This window comes from Phacochoerus africanus, chromosome 1 (genome assembly GCF_016906955.1).
Source record: "Phacochoerus africanus isolate WHEZ1 chromosome 1, ROS_Pafr_v1, whole genome shotgun sequence".
In the NCBI taxonomy this organism is placed as follows: Eukaryota; Metazoa; Chordata; class Mammalia; order Artiodactyla; family Suidae; genus Phacochoerus; species Phacochoerus africanus.
The window spans coordinates 36,830,528-36,852,065 of record NC_062544.1 but is presented as its reverse complement, the minus strand read 5'-3'; the positions used below and the strand labels follow the sequence as shown (position 1 = coordinate 36,852,065).

The 21,538-nt window shown below is 37.5% G+C and overlaps 1 protein-coding gene across 1 annotated transcript in view; it reads left to right on the top strand.

Moving 5' to 3' along the window:
• Positions 1–21,538, top strand: part of RGS7BP (regulator of G protein signaling 7 binding protein) — a 102,014-nt gene that overhangs the window by 62,766 nt on the left and 17,710 nt on the right. The window contains exon 3 of the mRNA XM_047753518.1: positions 4,806–4,936. Coding sequence (XP_047609474.1) covers positions 4,806–4,936 — 131 coding nt within the window. The remainder of the gene's footprint in view (positions 1–4,805; positions 4,937–21,538) is intronic.

Here is a 21,538-nt window from a genome sequence, read left to right as displayed (position 1 = left end):
GAACTTTAAATCCCTAGACATCAAGTATATAAATACTCATCACCTAGATTCTACAGTTAAGTTTTGCTTGCTTTACCATGTATCCACCTGTACATTCATCCCTCTAACCAACCAGCCATCGTATTATTTCTCTGAAGTTGTAAACATTAGTAAACTTTATGCCTAAACAGTTTGGCAGGCTTACCATTAAGTGGAGTTCAATATTTGCCTATCATGGTTCTTTTTTTCAAGTGAAATTTGCATATAATCAAATGGACACATCTCAAGGACACCATTCAGTAAGCTTTGCCAAACGCATACACCCATGTAACTCAAATTTCTATCTACATATGGAATATTACCCTCCCCCTAGAAAGTTCCTTCTCCTCATGCCTCTTCCCAGTCAGTACTCCTCCCCAACAATGTTCTAATCACTAGGGCTAGGGATTAGTTTTATCTGTTCTAGAACTTCACATAAATGGAGTCAATATAGTAGTTGCTCTTTTGCATAAGAGTTTTCTCACTCAAGATTATATGTTTGAGATTCATCCATGTCATTTTGTGTATCAGGGTTTACAGGGTTTATTCCTTTTAATTACTGAGTATTTTTTCTATTGTAGGAATAGTCTAGTTTTTTTTTTTTCTGGCTTAAGTATAGTCAGTGAACAATGCTCTAGTTTATCTACTTTAAAAGCTTGACAAACACACAAACTATTTCTAGTTTTTAGTTATTCTAAATAAAACTGATATGAATGCTCTTCAAAAGATCTTTTTGTGAATAGATTTTCATTTTTCTTGGGTAAATACCTAGAAATGCAATTTTCAGGTCATAGGGAGGTATATGTTTAGTTTTATAAGAAACTTCCAGAACTTTTTTCAAAGTTGTAGCATGTTAACTCCTACCAACAATGTGTGAGAGCTTCTGTTGTTCCACATATCATCAACATTTGGCATTGTCAGTCTTTTTAATTTTAGCCATTCTGGTGGGTGTTCATCATATTACTTTTGAATTGCAAAATAGGAATATCCACAATAGAGAGCATTTCTATTACAAAGGGGTGACTTAGGCAATATCTGTGTTCATATCCCCTTGTTCCCACACCACTCCACGTCCCTTAAGTCCTAATGTTAATATGTTTAAATCTTGATTCTCTTCCTTAAGGAGTTGATTGAAAGATTTATATTTTGGTCATTATTTTCAATGCTTTTGGATTCAACTTGAGCTCTAAAATGACTGAAATATTCTTGAAGTTAAATTTTACGGTGTTTGAATTCTATTAACATTTAAGCATTCAAATTATTCAAAACAATCAGGTCAGCTCTTGATTTATGCTCAAGAGAAAAATAAATAAATAATCACACCTAGTCACTAACCTGTAAGATTTCTTTCACTGAATTAAATGAACATCACCTCAGGGGTGACTGACTCTCACAGACATAAACTTGATTAATAAGAATTAGTCATTTTAGACTAAGCATCAGTAACGTGATAAAGTTACCTCAAAGTTAAGTTGCTTCAGTTCCTGAAGGAAATCTCTACATCTAATTTTGTTTTAATGTAAAATATTCCCTCAGCCTTATCATTTATCGCCAGCAAGTTTCAAGCTTCTACATTACCGTTTTCCTGACTTTTCCTCCATTATCCAGGCTCTAACTCTTGCTCACTTGTTATAAAAATAGCCTAGATGCTCTTAATGCTTCTCGAAAATGTATTTCATTCTACTGCTCACGACATTAGTCATGTTATAACCCATTTGACATTTTTTTCTTTTTCTTTTTTTTTGTTTTGTCTTTTGTTGTTGTTGTTGCTATTTCTTGGGCCGCTCCCGCGGCATATGGAGGTTCCCAGGCTAGGGGTTGAATCGGAGCTGTAGCCACCGGCCTACGCCAGAGCCACAGCAATGCGGGATCCGAGCCGCGTCTGCCACCTACACCACAGCTCACGGCAATGCCGGATCTAACCCACTGAGCAAGGGCAGGGACCGAACCCGCAACCTCATGGTTCCTAGTCGGATTCGTTAACCACTGCGCCACGACGGGAACTCTGACATTTTTTCTTTTAATGAACTTTTAGTAATCAGTAGCAGTAACAGCATAGAGTTCTAAAGTAGGAGAAATAAATTGTGTAAGTTCTGAGGCAACTGTAACCTAGTTAAGACATTGGGAAACACTAACATAAAAGACAACTTGTCCATTGCTCTTTAACTAGTTCCTTTCTTTCTCTATATTTCAATTTTCCAAGATATTAAAGGATAATCCATAAGCATATATATGAATATTTAACCAGAAGATTAATAATGCAACTTTAGCATCAGTTATTTTTAGGCTGCTTTTATTTCTAGCAGTATCTATTCGGTTTCTTCCAGTAACATTTAGGAAAGGCAAAATGATTCCACAGTTTTGAGGATCTCCATTGGTTACAGAGGTATTAGGAAGCTGGTATCCAAGGAAATGATATGACTTGGTATCTTAATCTCTGTTCTGACTTGCTTTTTTTCAGAAGCACTTAATACACTGCTTTGTGTCTCACTATCCAACTGTAAAATAAAATATTGGTTCTTAAGTTATATTAATACAGCAATCATTTGTTTAAATGCATAAAATGTCATCTATATATGAAGTTTGCATATTTTTGGAAGTTAGCCACTAGGAATAGATTTTTTACTTCTAAAAATAAGAATATTCCATGGCTTGGAACGGTACTGTACTGGCTAATTGTTTTATTCATCAAACGTACATTACATGCCATAGACTCATTATAGGTTTATTTGGGTTTTGTTGTTTTTTTTTAATCTGCGTGTGGGCCACCAGGGCCAGTGTTATGCGTAGGTGAAAATAAGCAGCTATGATTGAGGTGATGAAGCAGCATATAAAAAATCTGCCTGCCTTAAAACGTTTTCCCTCTAGCCTGTCTTTGGGATAAGACATTATCTTTAGATTTTTCTACCAAAACCAATGTATTAACAGATAATATACCAGGATGAGTTTTTCTTTCATGAACCATTGATGCACATTCTTCCTTCAGAGTCTAGCAGGGCCCTGAGGGGAGGGAAGGGGATACAAGTAGAGACATTTTGAAAGGCTGAAGATGATGTGAAATAATGAGACATTGCATGTCTATTGTCCAGGATGGGGGAGAAATCCAGGTAGCAGGAGGACAGCTTGAGGGTGGAAAGCACCTGTGGGAAGAAGCTCTGAAAGAAAATCTGGGACTTTCACCAAAGATACACTTTCTCCTAGGGCTCTACCCAGGAGACACAAATGAGGAAGTAATGTAGTCTTTCATTTTTTAGATAAAGCCAAGTTTTGCACATATCCTCTTTTGAAGTACTTTTTTCTAACACAGGAAAGGCATAGAATAACATTGCATGCATCACTCATATTCAGGCTTAGAATTTTGCATTTTCCCATGTTATATAAACCACGTAGTGAGATAAACTCTGGCCCAGTACTAAATAAATATTAAAAATGAAATCTTATTATCATTTTGGTGTTTTGGTTTGTTTTGTTTATAGCCATGACATCACATTTTATTGTGTGGATATGCTATAATTTAGGTAGGAATTTTAATTTTTTTTCATTTTGAAGCTGATACAAATTTATTATAACAAAATATGTTCAATACAGAGAAATAGAAACAAGGAGCAGGTACCTATAATTCTACCATCCAAAGATGGCCATTTTATACATATTTACTTTTTCATTCATGTATATAATGTCTATATTTGAAAACTGATTATTATTGTAAAGTGCTGTGTAAATAGAAATTCTTTTTAGTGTGATTCCAGAGTTTAAATAAAAATGAAGCCATCATGTTTTTGTCTGATAATTGCCCCTGACATTTTGCCACTATCCACTTGACAAAGGAAGCAAATCCAAATGCTGCATCGTTTACTCAGACTTCAGTGCATTTTAAATGAATGGAGACTGAAGTAAAGATAACACAGAGTTCACTTTTAGACTTCTTACATTCTAATCTCTAAATCATATCCCTTTTGTTTAGTTTGCTTTATTCAACACATGCTATTTTAGCTGCCTACAATATAAAGATTTCTATCAACTAATCTCTCTCCTCTTAAAAAATAAAACCGATCACTCTGTTTTAACACATTCACATTTATATGTTTTATCATAATTAATAGAGAAAGGCTCAAGGACTTTAAGATAAATTTTAAAAGTATAAATTCAGTATTTATTTCAGCTTAGATTGTTAAGCAGAATTACCAGAATTTTATTACTTTTTTCATAAATTTTTCATTTTTTTATTAAAAACACTTAGCCTTTCATAAATTAAACATAGCAAGCAATAAATAAATGTCCTTTAGAATGAGACAAAAGACCTTGATAAAAATAATTTGTACCTTGGCTCTCTAACCACTTATGATGGTTATACTAGGGGTTTAATATTAAAGAGCTATATTTTAACTGGTAATTGAATAGCTCTTCGTTAGTTTCTCTAAAAATGAGAGTTTTTAATCTCTTCTTGCAGGCTAAGATAGTCTTAAGGTTTAAGTATATTTTGGAAGTTTGTCCAACAGTTAAATTGAAAATGTCTGATATTTTCAATTACTTAAAACATTTATGATTTTAAGCTCCCAGCAGAAATCTGCTGCTGAAGGGAGAAAACATTAAGAGCTGTTAGTCAGAAAGACACTTATGTAAGAACTGTGACATTTGTCATTGGTTTGAAAGCAGGAAGTCTTATATTTTAGACCCAGGCCGTAAGGAATGTTTAGTGAGCATTTTACCCTCTCACAGCTGAGACAAATGGCTGATGAGTGAAATCTTGACAATGTTCACAGCTTTTCTCTTTCATTCTGTTGCAGCCCGGAAGATGGTGAGATCCACCCAGAAATCTGTCGGCTCTACATTCAGCTGCAATGCTGCTTAGAAATGTACACAACAGAGATGCTAAAATCCATATGTCTGCTGGGGTCTCTTCAATTTCATCGAAAAGGTATCTATATTTAATATAGTGCTATAAGCACTGAGAAATTGTTTTTGATTTGTTTTGGTTTTTGCTTTTTAGGGCCATACCTGTGGCATATGGAAGTTCCCAGGCTAGGGGTAGAATCGGAACTACAGCTACTGGCCATAGCCACAGCCATGCCAGATCCAAGCTGCATCTGTGAACTACACCACAGCTTACAGCAATGCCAGATCCCTGACCCTGTGAACGAGGCCAGGGATCGAACCATCATCCTCATGGATACTACTTGGATTCACTCCTGCTGCACCACAATGGGAACTCCCAGCACTGAGAAATTTACTTTACCAATTGTGAAGTTGACTTTGGTTAGAATCAGCATGGACATCAAAAATATATAATGATCTTACTAGAGTAGTAAATGCTACTCAAGATTGCTGCCATTTCCCTAAATATATTCACTTGCAAGATGACAAATTGCATGTTGTGTCCCAAAGTTTTGAAAATAGAGGGAAATCAACAAACAATAGGAAGCATATTAGTAATAGGAAAATCTCATTACCTGACTTAAACTATAAAGGGACTACATTGGCTAGAAGGACTGAAACCTCCAGAGGTGGCAGTGGCTTCAGCCTGATTGGATCAAACCTCTGACTCCGATGTTGAGTGATGCTGTGCCTTCTTAGGTGTTGACTTTACCCTCAAGCAGTTTTCTCCCACATTAGCAAACTGATTCCAGCAGTTTTAGCTATCACATATGCATACAGAGAGAGAATTTCTCCCAGTCTAGACTAGTAAATGTCCTGTTCTTTATTCTGATTGGACCAGGTCAGACCACCTGTCTGATGCTTGAACCAATCAGCATCATGAGAAGGATGGAATCATACTGATTGCTTTGTGGAATCATACTGATTGCTTTGTGCAATCAAGGCCCATTCCTGGGGCTAGAAGAGGAGTCAAACTCATCCAGCCAGTAGCTATTATATGACAAGAGAGAGTGGAATGGAATGGATGCTGGGGAGGAAGCCACAAGTTTCTGTCACTGGATGATTCAATCTACATTTTCTTTACTGTCATCAAACAACAATTTGGGAGGAACCTCCTGAATGCAAACATTTTGAGATCAAGAAATAAGGGAATGCACAGAAGGTAATCCTTGGGTATAAACTAAATTCACAGATAGAAAAGGTCAGAAACCCTGTAATGCTGGGGGAAAATTTGGTAGAAAGGGTTGAACTTGAGCTAGGCTGTGAAGGTAGGGTTCAGGTAAGGAAGGAAAAAGAAGGACCTTTCAGGTGAAGGAGCAATTAATATAGAGATTTGAAATCAAATAAACATGCGATTTGGAAGGAACTAAATGACATGATAAAAAACCTGTAAAAATCAAAATCTTGTGTACACACATACAGAAGGCAGAAGTAAAAATAAGATTACCCTATGCCACTCCAAGAAGAGACTATTTCCTTGATATAGGAGTATTACTTCTTTTTCCTTCTAAAGGCTGAACTTTCACAGGTTTCTAACTTTACTTCATGTTTGGAGAGATTGTTCCTTTGACCCTCTGGAGACCTGATCAGAAAATTGAATACTCAAATGCACTGATGACGTCCAAACATTTATCACTGGCCCAACGTCTTTGTCCTGTTCTCATACACACACACATGCATTCACACATGTTCGCACACACAGAGTAGTATTTTTGGTTTTTAACTGTGGTTGAGAAGGATTTTTTTATTTTTTATTAAAGTATAGTTGATTTACAATGTTCTATCAATTTGCTGTACAGAAAAAATCACATATACACATAAATTATTTTTCTTATATTATCTTCCATCATGTTCTGTCACAATTGATTTGATAGAGTTCCTTATGCTACACAGTAGGACTTCATTACTTATCCATTCTAAATGTAGTAGTTTGGTCTACCAACCGCAAACTCCCCATCCATCCCATGTCTCCTCCTCCCCCTTGGCAACCATGTCTTTGAGTCTGTGGTTGAATAGATTGGGTAAGAATGGATTTCTCCCAGGTCTGCACTGGCCACAGTTGTCATATTCCATGCCCACCCTCCCCCTGAAATCTCCCTCGATGACTGTTCTTAACACCCAGGAACCTCCACTCCCACTCTCACTCTAACTCCTTGGCTTTCCCCCGGTCTCCTGCCACCCTCCCCTCTTTTTTGTCTTTTCACAAATGGCTTTTGAAAGAAAAACTTCCCTGCTAGCTCTCTGTTTAAAAATAAAAGGGGTTCCCTCTTGCAGATATCTTCCCTATCATATTTGGTCTTGACCACACAAATAAAAAACACATCAACTCTTAATTTATCAGCTCATGTGGTCTGAACTGCCTCCTGTTTTCATTGTCAGTCTCTGATCTGTGTCCTTCCCTGCCCCTTCTTTTAAAAACAATAAGCCCTAGAATACTCTATCCAGCAAGAATATCATTTAAAATAGAAGGGGAAATAAAATTTTTTTCCAACAAACAAAAACTTAAAGAATACTGCAACACAAAACCCAGGTTCAAGGAAATATTGAAAGGGCTTCTCTAAACCAAAAAGAAAGGAAGGAAAGGGAAGAAAAAAGAAAAGGAAAAAAAAAAAGAAGAAGAAGAAGAGGAAGAACTAGGACTGAGGAAACCACAATCAGAGAGCAGTCACTCAAATAAGCCAGCATACAGATTTAATCATGAACAGGCCTCAAACAAAATAAAATTAAAAAGAAAAAATAAAAAAGAGTCATCAAAACCATAAAATGTGGGCAAGGGATGTTAGGAAGTAAATAACCCTTTTTGTTTGTTTGTATGTTTCCCTTCTTAATTTTAATGTAGTAATGAAGTGTTTGAACTTACAGGACCATCAGGCTAAAACACACAATTATGGGAAGGGGTTAGCATACTTAAAAAAACAGAGCAACCACAAGCCAAAACCAAATATTGCATTTGCAAAAAATGAAAAAAAAAAATACACTCAAGCAGATAATAACAGGAGACCATCCAACCAAAAAAAAAAAAGAAAGAAAGAATGGAGAACCATAGAATCAACTGGAACACGAGGTTCAAATGGCAATAAATAATCATCTATCAATTATCACCTTAAATGTCAATGGACTGAACGCCCCAATCAAAAGATACAGAGTGGCTGAGTGGATAAAAAGGCAAAAACCTGCAATATGCTGCCTACAAGAAACTCACCTTAGGACAAAAGATACATATAGATTGAAAGTGAAAGGGTGGGAAAAAATATTTCACGCCAATAGACATGGCAGAAAAGCAGGAGTTGCAATGCTCATATCAGACAAAATAGACTTTAAACCAAAAGACATAAAGAAAGACAAAGAAGGACACTACTTAATGATTAAGGGATCCATCCAAGGAGAGGATGTTACTATCATCAACATATATGCCCCAAATACAGGAGCACCCAGATACATACAACAAATATTAACAGACATAAAGGGAGATATTGATGAGAATACAATCATCGTAGGAGACCTTAATACCCCCCTCACATCAATGGACAGATCCTCTAGACAGAAAACCAATAAAGCAACAGAGATCCTAAAGGAAACAATAGAAAAGGTAGACTTCATTGATATCTTCAGGACACTACATCCAAAAAAAAGCAGAATACACAGTCTTCTCAAGTGCTCATGGAACATTCTCAAGAATCGACCACATCTTGGGACACAAAGCTAATCTCAATAAATTTAGGAGCATAGAAATTATCTCAAGTATCTTCTCTGACCACAATGCCATGAAATTAGAAACCAACCATGGGAAAAGGAAAGGGAAAAAACCTACCACATGGAGACTCAACAACATGCTACTAAAAAACCAATGGGTCAATGAGGAAATCAAGAAGGAAATTAAAAACTACCTTGAAACAAATGATAATGAAGACACAACCGCTCAAAATCTATGGAATGCTGCAAAAGCAGTGCTCAGAGGGAAATTTATAGCAAGACAGGCCTTTCTCAAACAAGAAGAAAGATCCCAAATGGACAACTTAACCCTCCACCTAAATGAATTAGAAAAAGAAGAACAAAAAAGACCTAAAGTCAGCAGAAGGAAGGAAATTATAAAGATCAAAGAAGAAATCAATAAAATAGAGATTCAAAAAACAATAGAGAAAAATAATAAAACCAAGAGGTGGTTCTTTGAAAAGGTAAACAAAATTGACAAACCCCTGGCCAGACTCACTAAAAAGAGGAGAGAAAGAACCCAAATAACCAAAATTATAAATGAAAAAGGAGAAATCACAACGGATACAGCAGAAATACAAAAAAACCATAAGAGAATACTATGAACAACTATATGGCAACAAGTTTGACAATCTGGAAGAAATGGACAATTTTCTAGAATCTTACAGCCTGCCAAAACTGAATCAAGTAGAAACAGACCAACTGAACAGACCGATCACTAGAAATGAAATTGAAGAGGTCATAAAATCAATCCCTACAAATAAAAGTCCAGGACCACATGGCTTCACAGGTGAATTCGATCAAACATATAAAGAGGAATTGGTGCCCATCCTCCTTAAACTCTTTCAAAAGGTTGAAGAAGAAGGAATACTCCCAAAGACATTCTATGATGCCACCATCACCCTCATTCCAAAACCAGACAGAGATACCACCAAAAAAGAAAACTATCGGCCAATATCTTTGATGAATATAGATGCAAAAATTCTCAACAAAATCTTAGCCAACCGAATCCAACAACATACCAAAAAAATTATACACCATGACCAGGTGGGATTCATCCCAGGTTCACAAGGATGGTTCAACATACGCAAATCAATCAGCATCATACACCACATTAACAAAAAAAAAGTCAAAAATCATATGATCATCTCAATAGATGCAGAAAAAGCATTTGACAAAGTCCAACATCCATTCATGATCAAGACCCTCGCCAAAGTGGGTATACAGGGAACATTCCTGAATATAATCAAAGCCATTTATGAGAAACCCACAGCAAATATAATACTCAATGGGGAAAAACTGAAAGCCTTCTCACTCAAATCTGGAACAAGACAGGGTGCCCACTCTCACCACTGCTCTTCAACATAGTTTTGGAAGTCCTAGCCACAGCAATTAGACAAACAAAAGAAATAAAAGGCATCCATATAGGAAGAGAAGAGAGAAAACTGTCACTGTATGCAGATGACATGATACTATACATAGAAAACCCTAAGGACTCAACCCCAAAACTACTTGAACTGACTAATAAATTCAGCAAAGTAGCAGCATATAAGATTAACAGTCAGAAGTCAGTTGCATTTCTGTATACCAGCAATGAAAGATTAGAAAAGGAATACAAAAATACGATACCTTTTAAAATTGCACCTCGCAAAATCAAATACCTCGGAATACACCTGACCAAGGAGGTAAAGGGCCTATATGCCGAGAACTATAAAACTTTAATCAAAGAAATCAAAGAAGATGTAAAGAAATGGAAAGATATTCCATGTTCCTGGATTGGGAAAAGCAATATTGTAAAAATGGCCATACTACCCAAAGCAATCTACAGACTCAATGCAATCCCTATCAAATTACCCAGGACATTTTTCACAGAACTAGAACAAACAATCCAAACATTTATATGGAACAACAAAAGACCCAGAATCGCCAAAGCAATCCTGAGGAACAAAAACCAAGCAGGAGGCATAACTCTCCCAGACTTCAAGAAATACTACAAAGCCACAGTCATCCAAACAGTGTGGGACTGGTATCAAAACAGACAGACAGACCAATGGAACAGAAGAGAGAATCCGGAAATAAACCCGGACACCTATGGTCAATTAATCTTTGACAAGGGAGGCAAGAACATCAAATGGGAAAAAGAAAGTCTATTCAGCAAGCATTGCTAGGAAACCTGGACAGCTGCATGCAAAGCAATGAAACTAGAACACACCCTCACACCATGCACAAAAATAAACTCAAAATGGCTGAAAGACTTAAATAGACGACAGGACACCATCAAACTCCTGGAAGAAAACATAGGCAAAACACTCTCTGACATCAACATCATGAACATTTTCTCAGGTCAGTCTCCCAAAGCAATAGAAATTAGAGCAAAAATAAACCCATGGGACCTCATCAAACTGAAAAGCTTTTGCACAGCAAAGGAAACCCAAAAGAAAACAAAAAGACACCTTACAGAATGGGAGAAAATAGTGTCAAATGATGCAACGGACAAGGGGTTAATCTCTAGAATATATAAACAACTTATACAACTCAACAGCAAAAAAGCCAATCAATCAATGGAAAAATGGGCCAAAGACCTGAAGAGACTGTTCTCCAAAGAAGATACACAGATGGCCAACAAACACATGAAAAAATGCTCAACATCGCTGGTTATAAGAGAAATGCAAATCAAAACTACCATGAGATAGCACCTCACACCAGTCAGAATGGCCATCATTAATAAATCCACAAATAACAAGTGCTGGAGGGGCTGTGGAGAAAAGGGAACCCTCCTGCACTGTTGGTGGGAATGTAAACTGGTACAGCCACTATGGAGAACAGTTTGGAGATACCTTAGAAATCTATACATAGAACTTCCATATGACCCCGCAATCCCACTCTTGGGCATCTATCCGGACAAAACTCTACTTAAAAGAGACACATGCACCCGCATGTTCATTGCAGCACTATTCACAATAGCCAGGACATGGAAACAACCCAAATGTCCATCGACAGAGGATTGGATTCGGAAGAGGTGGTATATATACACAATGGAATACTACTCAGCCATAAAAAAGAATGACATAATGCCATTTGCAGCAACATGGATGGAGCTAGAGACTCCCATACTGAGTGAAATGAGCCAGAAAGACAAAGACAAATACCATATGATATCACTTATAACTGGAATCTAATATCCAGCACAAATGAACATCTCCTTAGAAAAGAAAATCATGGACTTGGAGAAGAGACTTGTGGCTGCCTGATGGGAGGGGGAGGGAGTGGGAGGGATCGGGAGCTTGGGCTTATCAGACACAACTTAGAATAGATTTACAAGGAGATCCTGCTGAATAGCATTGAGAACTTTGTCTAGATACTCATGTTGCAACAGAAGAAAGGCTGGGGGAAAAATGTAATTGTAATGTATACATGTAAGGATAACCTTATCCCCTTGCTGTACAGTGGGAAAAGAAAAAAAAAAGAAAAATAAAAAGAAAAAAATAAATAAAAACAATAAGCCCTGCTTCCTTATCTAGCACCTAATCTTCTATGTGTGACTCTGAAAAGAAATACCTGACAGCATCTTTGATTTCTTCCCTTTGTAGGATTAAGTCCTGCTTGGATATCTGTTATTTTTCTAAAATGATTACTACTTAAAGTATAAATCCTTAGAAAATGCATTTCAAAATTATCCAGGATACTGGATAAATGTGAAAATTCATGGATCCTGTCCAGGACACACTGAGTCAGAATCTGGGGCCACTCCAGGTGATTCTGAAACACCGTGAAGATAGATAGCTGTTGCACCAACTTTGAAACAAAAAGAAATCACACCATTGTACGTAGAAAAATGGAAACTTCCAAACCCTTACCAGGCTGTTCTCTACTCACATAAGTATATGCTTTCAACATTGTTGTAGGTTTTTCTTCTTTTTCACCACTTGAATGAAGTCTTTCTACCAACACTTAAGATGCCAGGTAATATACTCTTAATCCAGACGGTGGTATCTCTAGCATAGCCTTGGGCTAGGAGGGGCCCTCTCTAGATGCTCTCACTAAGTCCCTTCAAGAAATCAGTTGGCCCTCTTGGATTCAATCAATTGTGGATTGTGTACTATGCTTATCATCTATGGTTGCTTGAATCCAGGGATACACAACTGTGGCTACAGAGGACCAGCTATGGGACTTGAGCATCCATGGATTTTAGTGTCCATGGCAGGTCTGGAATCATCTCTCCCACCCACCCCCTACACCCAGATTCAGAAGAATGAGGGTAGTTCTCAGAGTCTTAGGGGAATGGTGATTCCCATTCTGATCTGTAATACTCAAAATCTCTTAACACGTAGAATCTCTTCGTGGTACACTTCTTTTAATACAGTGGTAAAAACTGGTAGCTTTTATGTTAGCTAATTTCTTCTCCCCTCCATGTGAATGTTACCGGTTAGTCATTTCTCTCTTATTTACTCTTTCTCTTCCATCAAGGACAAAAAAGGGAATTGTAATTGAGTCATTATTTTGGCTCTATATGAGAGTCTGTGGTCAATTTTTTATTGTGATTAGATACTAAAGTCAAATTGTTTCACAGTTATCTGTACCTTTAATTTATTTTTACTTCTAATCACCTTCCTGACTGCCACAAGAAGTCCAGAAAGTATTGTATATCTCATTTATTCTAATTATTGTATTGAGTAGTCATTAGTTTACTCTTTGGAGAAAATAAAGGGCGCACAAGGTTACTGCAGGGCCAAGGAGTATGGTTTGTTTCTGGGAAAAATAAGCCTTAAATCATTTTAAAGCTCCTGCAGTGAGCTTGAATTTAATAATGAAGATTGTCCTTCTCTCCCAATTAAGAAAATTATAAGTTTCCTGGTCGTTAACAATATCGTCAGTGGATCTTCATGCTTTTTCCATGCACCATGCTTCTGAATTTTTGCTGTCTCATAAGTCTGATGGGTACAATCTACTTGGAAATCTTTTACACTTTATAAGGCCACACTATTGCCAAAAAATGAAGACAAACAGTGCTAAGATGATGGTTTTATTCCATGGCCAACAAAATTAAGGTAAATTACAGTAATATGAAGTAAAAATCCACATTGAATAAAGGCTATTTGATTATACCATGCAGAGTGTGGTTCTGAAAAGCCATATTTCAAGATGACAGATGGGAATAATTGTAGGCATTTTATAGCATCATATTTTAACACTTTTAAATTGTAGTTTGTACCATTATTTGACAAAGTCTAATTTCTATGTTTATAGTGAAAAATAGTTGCTCTCACTTCTTCACAATCAGTTAGGTAGGAAATCTTCTCTCACAACTGAATCCTTGTATCACAGTGACCATTAATATCTGTTTCCTGACACCATATGAAATGAGGCTTCAGGTTTTGTTCACGCCATTGGCAGAAATTAGATCCAGGTTTCTAAGGGAATTCGATGATCTTGCCATTTTGACCATGGCTTTCCTCTTTCACATTCTCCCCCAGTCAATCAGTTCTGACAACATCCCCACTCTGAAAGAAGCAGAGATGATAGAATGCTCCAGTGCAGGCCCTTTCACCTATGAACTTGCCCTCTCCCTCTTGATTCTCATCTCTCATTGCTCTGTCAAGGGCTTTCTCTGAGTCTGGCCCACTCCTCTGCCATCACTTACAGCCAAAGTGTCTCAGGCCCTTTGAGATATACCATCGTCCCTTCCTCCCCCTAAGATCTAAGATAACATGGGTTCTTCCCCTGCAATGTGTCACCAGGATATATACAGAGAGAAAAAAAATGTAGAGTAAATGTAATCACAAAAAAGAAAAGAGAGAAATGTTAAAAGTTAAAATTTTTTAATTCAAAATCTAGTGGGAGTTGAGAGCTCAAGATGCTCTAATAAGAAATTAATGAACCACCATCCATCCAGCAAAAACAAGATAAACTCAGGATGAAGAATGGAATATGAACAGTAAAGATGCCAGTGTATTGAGCCTCCTCTTCTAAAATGTAAAGGAAATGATCCACACCAATAAAAGAAACAAGCAATATAAAGACAGAAATAGAATAAAGCCACAAGTAAAGACCTTACTTTCCAATGTGATGAAGCATTTGATACTAAAATAGAACAGAAGGTTAGAAGAAATAAAGCAGAATAAATCTTAAAATAGACTGTGATTCAAATTATGAGTGGACACATACATTTGTTCTTTGAACAAATATTTATTGAGCAAATATCATATGTTAGGCACTGTTTTAGGTACTGGAACATTGCAACAATCAGGGCTGAAAGAGGTCCCTGTCCTAGGTGGGTATACAGTCTAATGTAGAGAAATAGAGGGGAAAAAGTTCTAAAAATCCCACACACTGATAAGTACAATGTCAGTAACTAAAAGAGAATAGGCAATGTAATAGGAAGTGACCATCAATAGGTGGCTACTTTAGAAGGAATGGCCAAAGCCCTCTGGGGAGACAGAACTTAATCAATCTAAGATTTGGCTGACAAGAAGGAAACAGCTTCATAAACACTGGCATCTAATGCACAGGACCCAAGACCAGAACAAGCTTCTACTATTTGAAGAACATAAACATAACCAACTTCCAACACATCTGTTTCCATGTCTCACATACCAAACAGTGAGCAGGACACCATGTTCATCACATTTTGTCAAAGTAGATGTCAGCTGAGGGCTAGGATAATAGCACTGGCTTCCACTTATTAAGTACTTTTTCTTACTTCCTTTAGACATATCATCTCATTTTATCTACACGTGTTATTTTTCCCATTTTACACATGAAAAACCTGAGGCTCCAAGAGGTAACTTGTCCAAGGTCATCTAGCTCATTAATCCCATTGCAAAGCATGTGATCGTCCTACTGCACCAGACCATTTCCAACAGAGGTACATTGGAGAATGGCAAGAGATCATCTCAGGTGGAGACATGAAAGACACTAGCACAATGGGCTAAATTTTACCCACAGATTTGACTTCATCTAATGATTGGTGCACATATTTCAAAATACCATGTTTAAAGACTAAAATTCATTGTGTATTTCTTACCAAAATTTTCTTCCCCAAAAGTTCAGAGAATTACTTTCAAGATGGGAGAGAAAGTTAACTCCATAGATCATTTAATGATTTACAAAATAGTTTGCTTTGGGTGAAGAAGTTTAAATTTGACTAGGAAATAATTATATTTAGTAAAATAAGATAAAGCATTCATGTGATCCAAAGGGAGCATGATTTTGTCATGATGCCTCCTATTCTGGGAAAGTTGAAATTAATTAACTACAGGTAAATACCTCCTTTATATTGTTCTCCTCTACCTTAGGGGCTAAAAGTGGAGCAGTGAAAGCCTTATAGGGACCCTTCCAAATGTTTTTCCATTGACTGCTTTTCTGTGCAGCAAGGGGGACCTGTGTTTCTTCACACAGCAGGTGGAACCACCAAGATGACTGCCACTCTGGGGACAATGATAGGACTGTGATGGCACAAGTTGCACAGAGAAGGATGTAGGGCAGTGGGGGCATGGGAGATAGATCTGTATCTCATCTGAGGTGGGAACTGTTTATTTCTCCAAAAATGGAGCTCTGTTTATGGTATAAGCATTATTTTCTATGATGTGTTTTATAGCACTATGGATGTCTTCTTACCATAGTGTAAAAAAGCCCTTAAAACCATTCTTTAATGTAGGTAAACAGATAACTGAATTAATACAACTTATTTCCATTTAAAGTACATGCTTTTTTGAAACACAAGAGTAAAGGTGAATTGCTTAATGCATAGCTTACATTCCCCTAGTTCTTTTCACAGTACCTGGAGTTATAAAGCTCCTACCAGCTATGAAAATGCATGAGCGTGAGAGTAACTACATGGAAAATCTTCGGCGCATCTCATGTAAGCTGTGTTCATTTAGTCATTCACAGTCTGTATGAAAACTGTCCCAAGAGCCTCCCCTGTGTATAGTATCATAGCAGATAATGTGTCAGGAGTACAAAGAACATCGGAAGTTTGCCCCTGCCATCAAGGAAGTGATAGTGCAGTGATATAATATTAGCTCAGAGAAGATTAGTTTGTTTTGTTTTAATTCCTAGGGAAATTTATGCAAAGGGATACAATTGATTCCACTGGATGCTGGCAGCCAAACACAGGGCCCCCAAAGAGACACTGTCTATGGCTATGCTTCCCATCATCACTATAGGCTGAAAATAGGCAGGGAAGCAAGAAGGAGTCAGTGGGGAAGGGAAAGGAAGAAAAACAAAGAGAAATGGAGAAGAAAGGGGATGGGAGAAATGAGATCAGAAAGAGGAAAGAGGTCTTCAGAGTGGAGTGTGATAAAGGGCCCCCGCTCTAAATGAATGACCCCAGCCCAATCTTCTGGGGCCAGTGCCTCGGACTTGTGAGGTGGATGGAGTTCTGTGGGACCCTGGAGGCTGCCCACAATCAGATGTGTTTTCGTTCCTCCTAAACAACAGACCATTTCTCACGAACATAAGAATAACCAGCTGTCCAAACTGGTATGTGCTTCATGGGTAGTTTCCCTTAACTTTTCCTCCAATGTGCCTATTATGTTATCCATAAACAAGCTAAAAATACATGGAAATCCCGAAGGAGCTGAAAGCAAAAAGCTTTGTGAGGCCCTGAGGAAAGGGGCCAACCTTTTGATGTCCTGGTTCTCAACAGTGATGAAGCCAGCTTAACCTTAGCGTAATTTCAAGGTGTTCTAAAGGCTCTCCTTCTCCCCTGCCTCTATTCCCCTCCCCCAAGAAAATATTTGTTCACTGAGGCCTGAAATTGTTTTTTCAGGGGACAGAGTTTTTCATTTCATAATAAGAAATGATTTTCAATGCATAGTCACTCTTGGGCAAAGTAAAATTTTGACTTGAAGCTACCATCTGGAAGCAGCTTGACCTCTTTCCTGAGAGCAGGGCAGAGAGCCCACCTGATGTTAGAAACAGGTGCTCCATTCTAAGGATGACCAGTCAAAGTGGGGAGAAGGCAGGGATGCAAAACTCAAATCAGCCCCCTTCCAGGTTTGTGGGGTGTCCTTCTGCTGACTTTTTTAATGTGGCTCTGAAGAACATCTAGGAACTGGCTGTACTAGCCTATCCAGCCTCACTCTCACCAGCCACTCCACCTCATCTGTTCCCACACCCTGCCAGCCACATTCAAGTAATCTCAATTTGGAAGTTCTTTCCAGTTGGTCCCTATGCCTAAAACATTTGCCCACCCTACCCAGCCCCACAACCATGACTTTTACCTGTTCTACCACTATGCTTTCTCTGGCTTATAACTTATGTGGGACTTCCTGCAGAAAGCTTTTCCTGGCTCTCCAAGGTTGGGCTTGTGCCCACCTCATGTGCCCCAGGCATGTCATGACACTGATTACAGCATTTGTTACACTGAAGGTAGATACACATTGGATGTGTTCGCCACTGTATATATTTAGCATTTAGCACAGTGCCTGGAAGAGAGTAAATTAATACTTGTTGAATAAGCAAAGGAATTGCTTTCATTCTGCATCTGTTATTAAAAGAGAGGGAATATAATTGGAGAAAAAGAAGCTTGTCCAGAGATGTTGGACTAAACTCATCCATAGATTTCCCCTCCTACTAAAAATTCATTGAAATAACAGCAAAAGATATAATGAAAAGAATAAATCTGTATTAGTTCTTATATTTGTCAGGGTAGGGTAAAGCTGCATGAAACAACACCAACTCTCAATGGATTAGAACAGTAAGAGTTCATTAGTCACCCAGGCCATAGTCAAGTGCCAAAGCTGGGGTGGGGTGAACTGTTTTAATCTTTCCATTCCCCACATCCACCCAATGGTCAGGGGAGAAAAGAAGGCATGGGGGTTCCTATAAGAGGATTTTTAGAAGCCACTCTAGAGGAGGCAGACAACACTCTTACTCAGAATTCATTTTCCAGATCTGTTACACTGGCCCCACTAATTGTAAGAGGAAAAGAAAATAGAGGATGGCAGATGCAAAACGGTCTCCCTGACCCTGAAAAACAAGGAAGGATAATTTCAACAAACCAGAAACTGGGGGATTTCTCAAAGCTAGAAAGCAATTGGGATTGGATTGGTGGATATAAATGGAGAAAGGAAGCCATAGCTAATAAGAAACTCAAGAACAAACAGAAGAAAATCATGTGGGAGATAATTACTCCAAAAATAAAATCAATTCCAGAGAACTTCAAACTAGAAGTCAGCAAACGCAAATCACACCAAGAATTTCTGGAACTGTTGTCTGGGAAGTGATGTTTGAAATTGCATTCAGGAAAAACTGGGATGGTCCATGCTGAGTAAGAGAGACCAACATTGCTTGCCCTAGGAAGACACCTGGTGTCAGTGTTAGGACCAGGCAGCATAGCAGAACAGAGGTTCAAAGAACTCAAATCCTCTGTAAGGACAGCTGCAGAACAATGAGAAAGTGGGCACGTAACTCCAGTGTTTTTCCCAGACTCCACACATCTCGCTGAGCAAGAATTGTAAGCAGGAAACACAAAGCCAACACAGGACCCAAAAAATAGACCGTGTGCCCAGGTAAACGTATAAATGGAGATGAGAAGCACCCAGAAGACAAGCTTTAGACACACTGTCCCACCACACATCTTGCCGCTTCTTTAGTCACCAGAAGGAGGATACTCATTAGAGTGAGAGGCAAAGAGAGACACTCAAAAGACAAAGCTGAACAGACATCCAAGGAGAATCAGATTTTTAAGAGAAACTAACACTCTGAAAGGGAGATACCAAGCGGCAACACCAAACAACTAATGCTTGATAACAAACTTAAAAGTAGAAACAGATGAAGAATTTAAAATATAACTGTAATCAATAGTTTCAGGGAGATTTATTTTTAGTCTGTCATACCTATAAAACAGTAATTGCAGCAGAAAGGAAGCACACAGATTTGCTGGAAACAAAAGTGTAATCCATCAAATAAAATTTTAATAGATGGGTTAATGTTAGGAGATGATTCTTCAGTCTCATGCATTTCTGTTCATCTTGCAAACTGAGGCACTCAGTGCCCTTAGTTTTACACTAGCTTTTTAAGGCTGTTTATTTAGTAAATGTCTTGAAAAAATAGAGACAGTGTCTCCCTCCAGAGCAAGGCATGCGTATGATTCAGAATAATGCAAATGTTCCCCTCTGAAGCAAAAGGCAGACATGCATTATAAAAGACTTAAGATCCTTAAACTCAGGGTTCCTTTCCTGTCTCCTGTGTGGAGGTGGGGGTGAGGTGGGGGTAGTATGCTCTGGCCCTGTTTGTATTACCCTGTGGAAATGAAAACTCAAGAAACTAACACAAATGCTGATACTCATTTTGTGAGTACTAAATCACCTTTGTCTCTAACCCAGGAGTCCCATGTCTTTCTATCCAGTAACCATGAAACTGTGACAGGCTACTTCACAGGTAGAGTAAAATCTCAGATGCTTCACAGTCCTTAACAATTATTATAATGGAAACACTGAGAACGTAAAATAGGGACCTGAAAGATCAAGTTAAGGTCTTCTCCTAGAGTTCAGCCCCCACAGTGAATATGGAGAATCGGGGGTAGTTAACATGAAATAGGGATTCCAAAACAGAGAGGAGAGACAGAAATTGACCATTAAGAAAAATAAAAAAACTTTTCCCAAACCTATATCAAGAAATAAATATTTAAAATGAAAAGGCTATAACATCTCAATAAAGCACTCCACAGATTACTTAATAATTACAAAGGGTAAAGGGTACATCTACAATAGTCAAAGCTGGCAGAAACCACCCTAGCCAAGCAATCAATATTTAAGTAACATCATCAATAATGAATGGGACAAACATTCATGTGCTTTCTGATGAAATGCACTAATACGGACACAATATCACTCCTATAATATTCTTGCCAAAACTGAACCTAGATACAGATTTAAAGACATTCTTGAAAACAGTTGCCTGGACAGTCCTGGACTCTTTATTCAAAAATATCAATGAAATGAAAGATGATAAAAGACAAAGATCTTTCAAGAGAATTAAAAGAGAATAGAAATATGACAAATGCTGCATAACCCTTAATTAGATTCTTCAACATAAAAAAAGTTATAAAGGACACTATTGGGATAATTGGGGAAATTTGAATATAGATATGTATGTTAAATAGTAGTATTGTATCAAATTGACTTGAAGCAAAGTTAAGGTTTTTTTAATTAACTTTTTTTATTTTATAATGATTTTTATTTTTTCCATTATAGCTGGTTTGTAGTGTTGTGTTAATTTTCTACTGCACAGCATGGTGACCCGGTCACACATACATGTATACATTCTTTTTTCTCACATTATCATGCTCCATCATAAGTGACTAGATATAGTTCCCAGTGCTATACAGCAAAATCTCTTGCTTATCCATTTCCAAAGGCAATAGTTTGCATCTATTAATCCCAAATTTCCAATCCATACCACTCCCTCTCCCTCCCCCTCAGCAACCACAAGTCTGTTCTCTATGTCCATGATTTTCTTTTCTGTGGAAAGGTTCATTTGTGCCACATATTAGATTCCAGATATAAGTGAGGTACTTTAGAAAACTATATGTAGAACTACCATATGACCCAGCAATCTCACTCTTGGGCACATATCCAGACAAAACTTTCCTTGAAAAAGACATATGCACATGCGTGTTCACTGCAGCACTATTCATAATAGCCAAGACATGGAAACAACCTAAATGTCCATCAACAGATGACACAATGGAATACTACTCAGCCATAAAAAAGAACAAAACAAAATTTTTTCATATAATTGTTTTAAAGTTATGTGAGAAAACATTCTTGTTCTTTAGGAGATATATACTGAAGAATTCAGGATAAAGTGTAATTAATGTCATAACTTACTCTTAAGAAGTTCATCAAAATTTTATATATTATACATTTTTATATGTTATATATAATCTATATATGAAACGTGTGTGTATATGTATATACACACACAC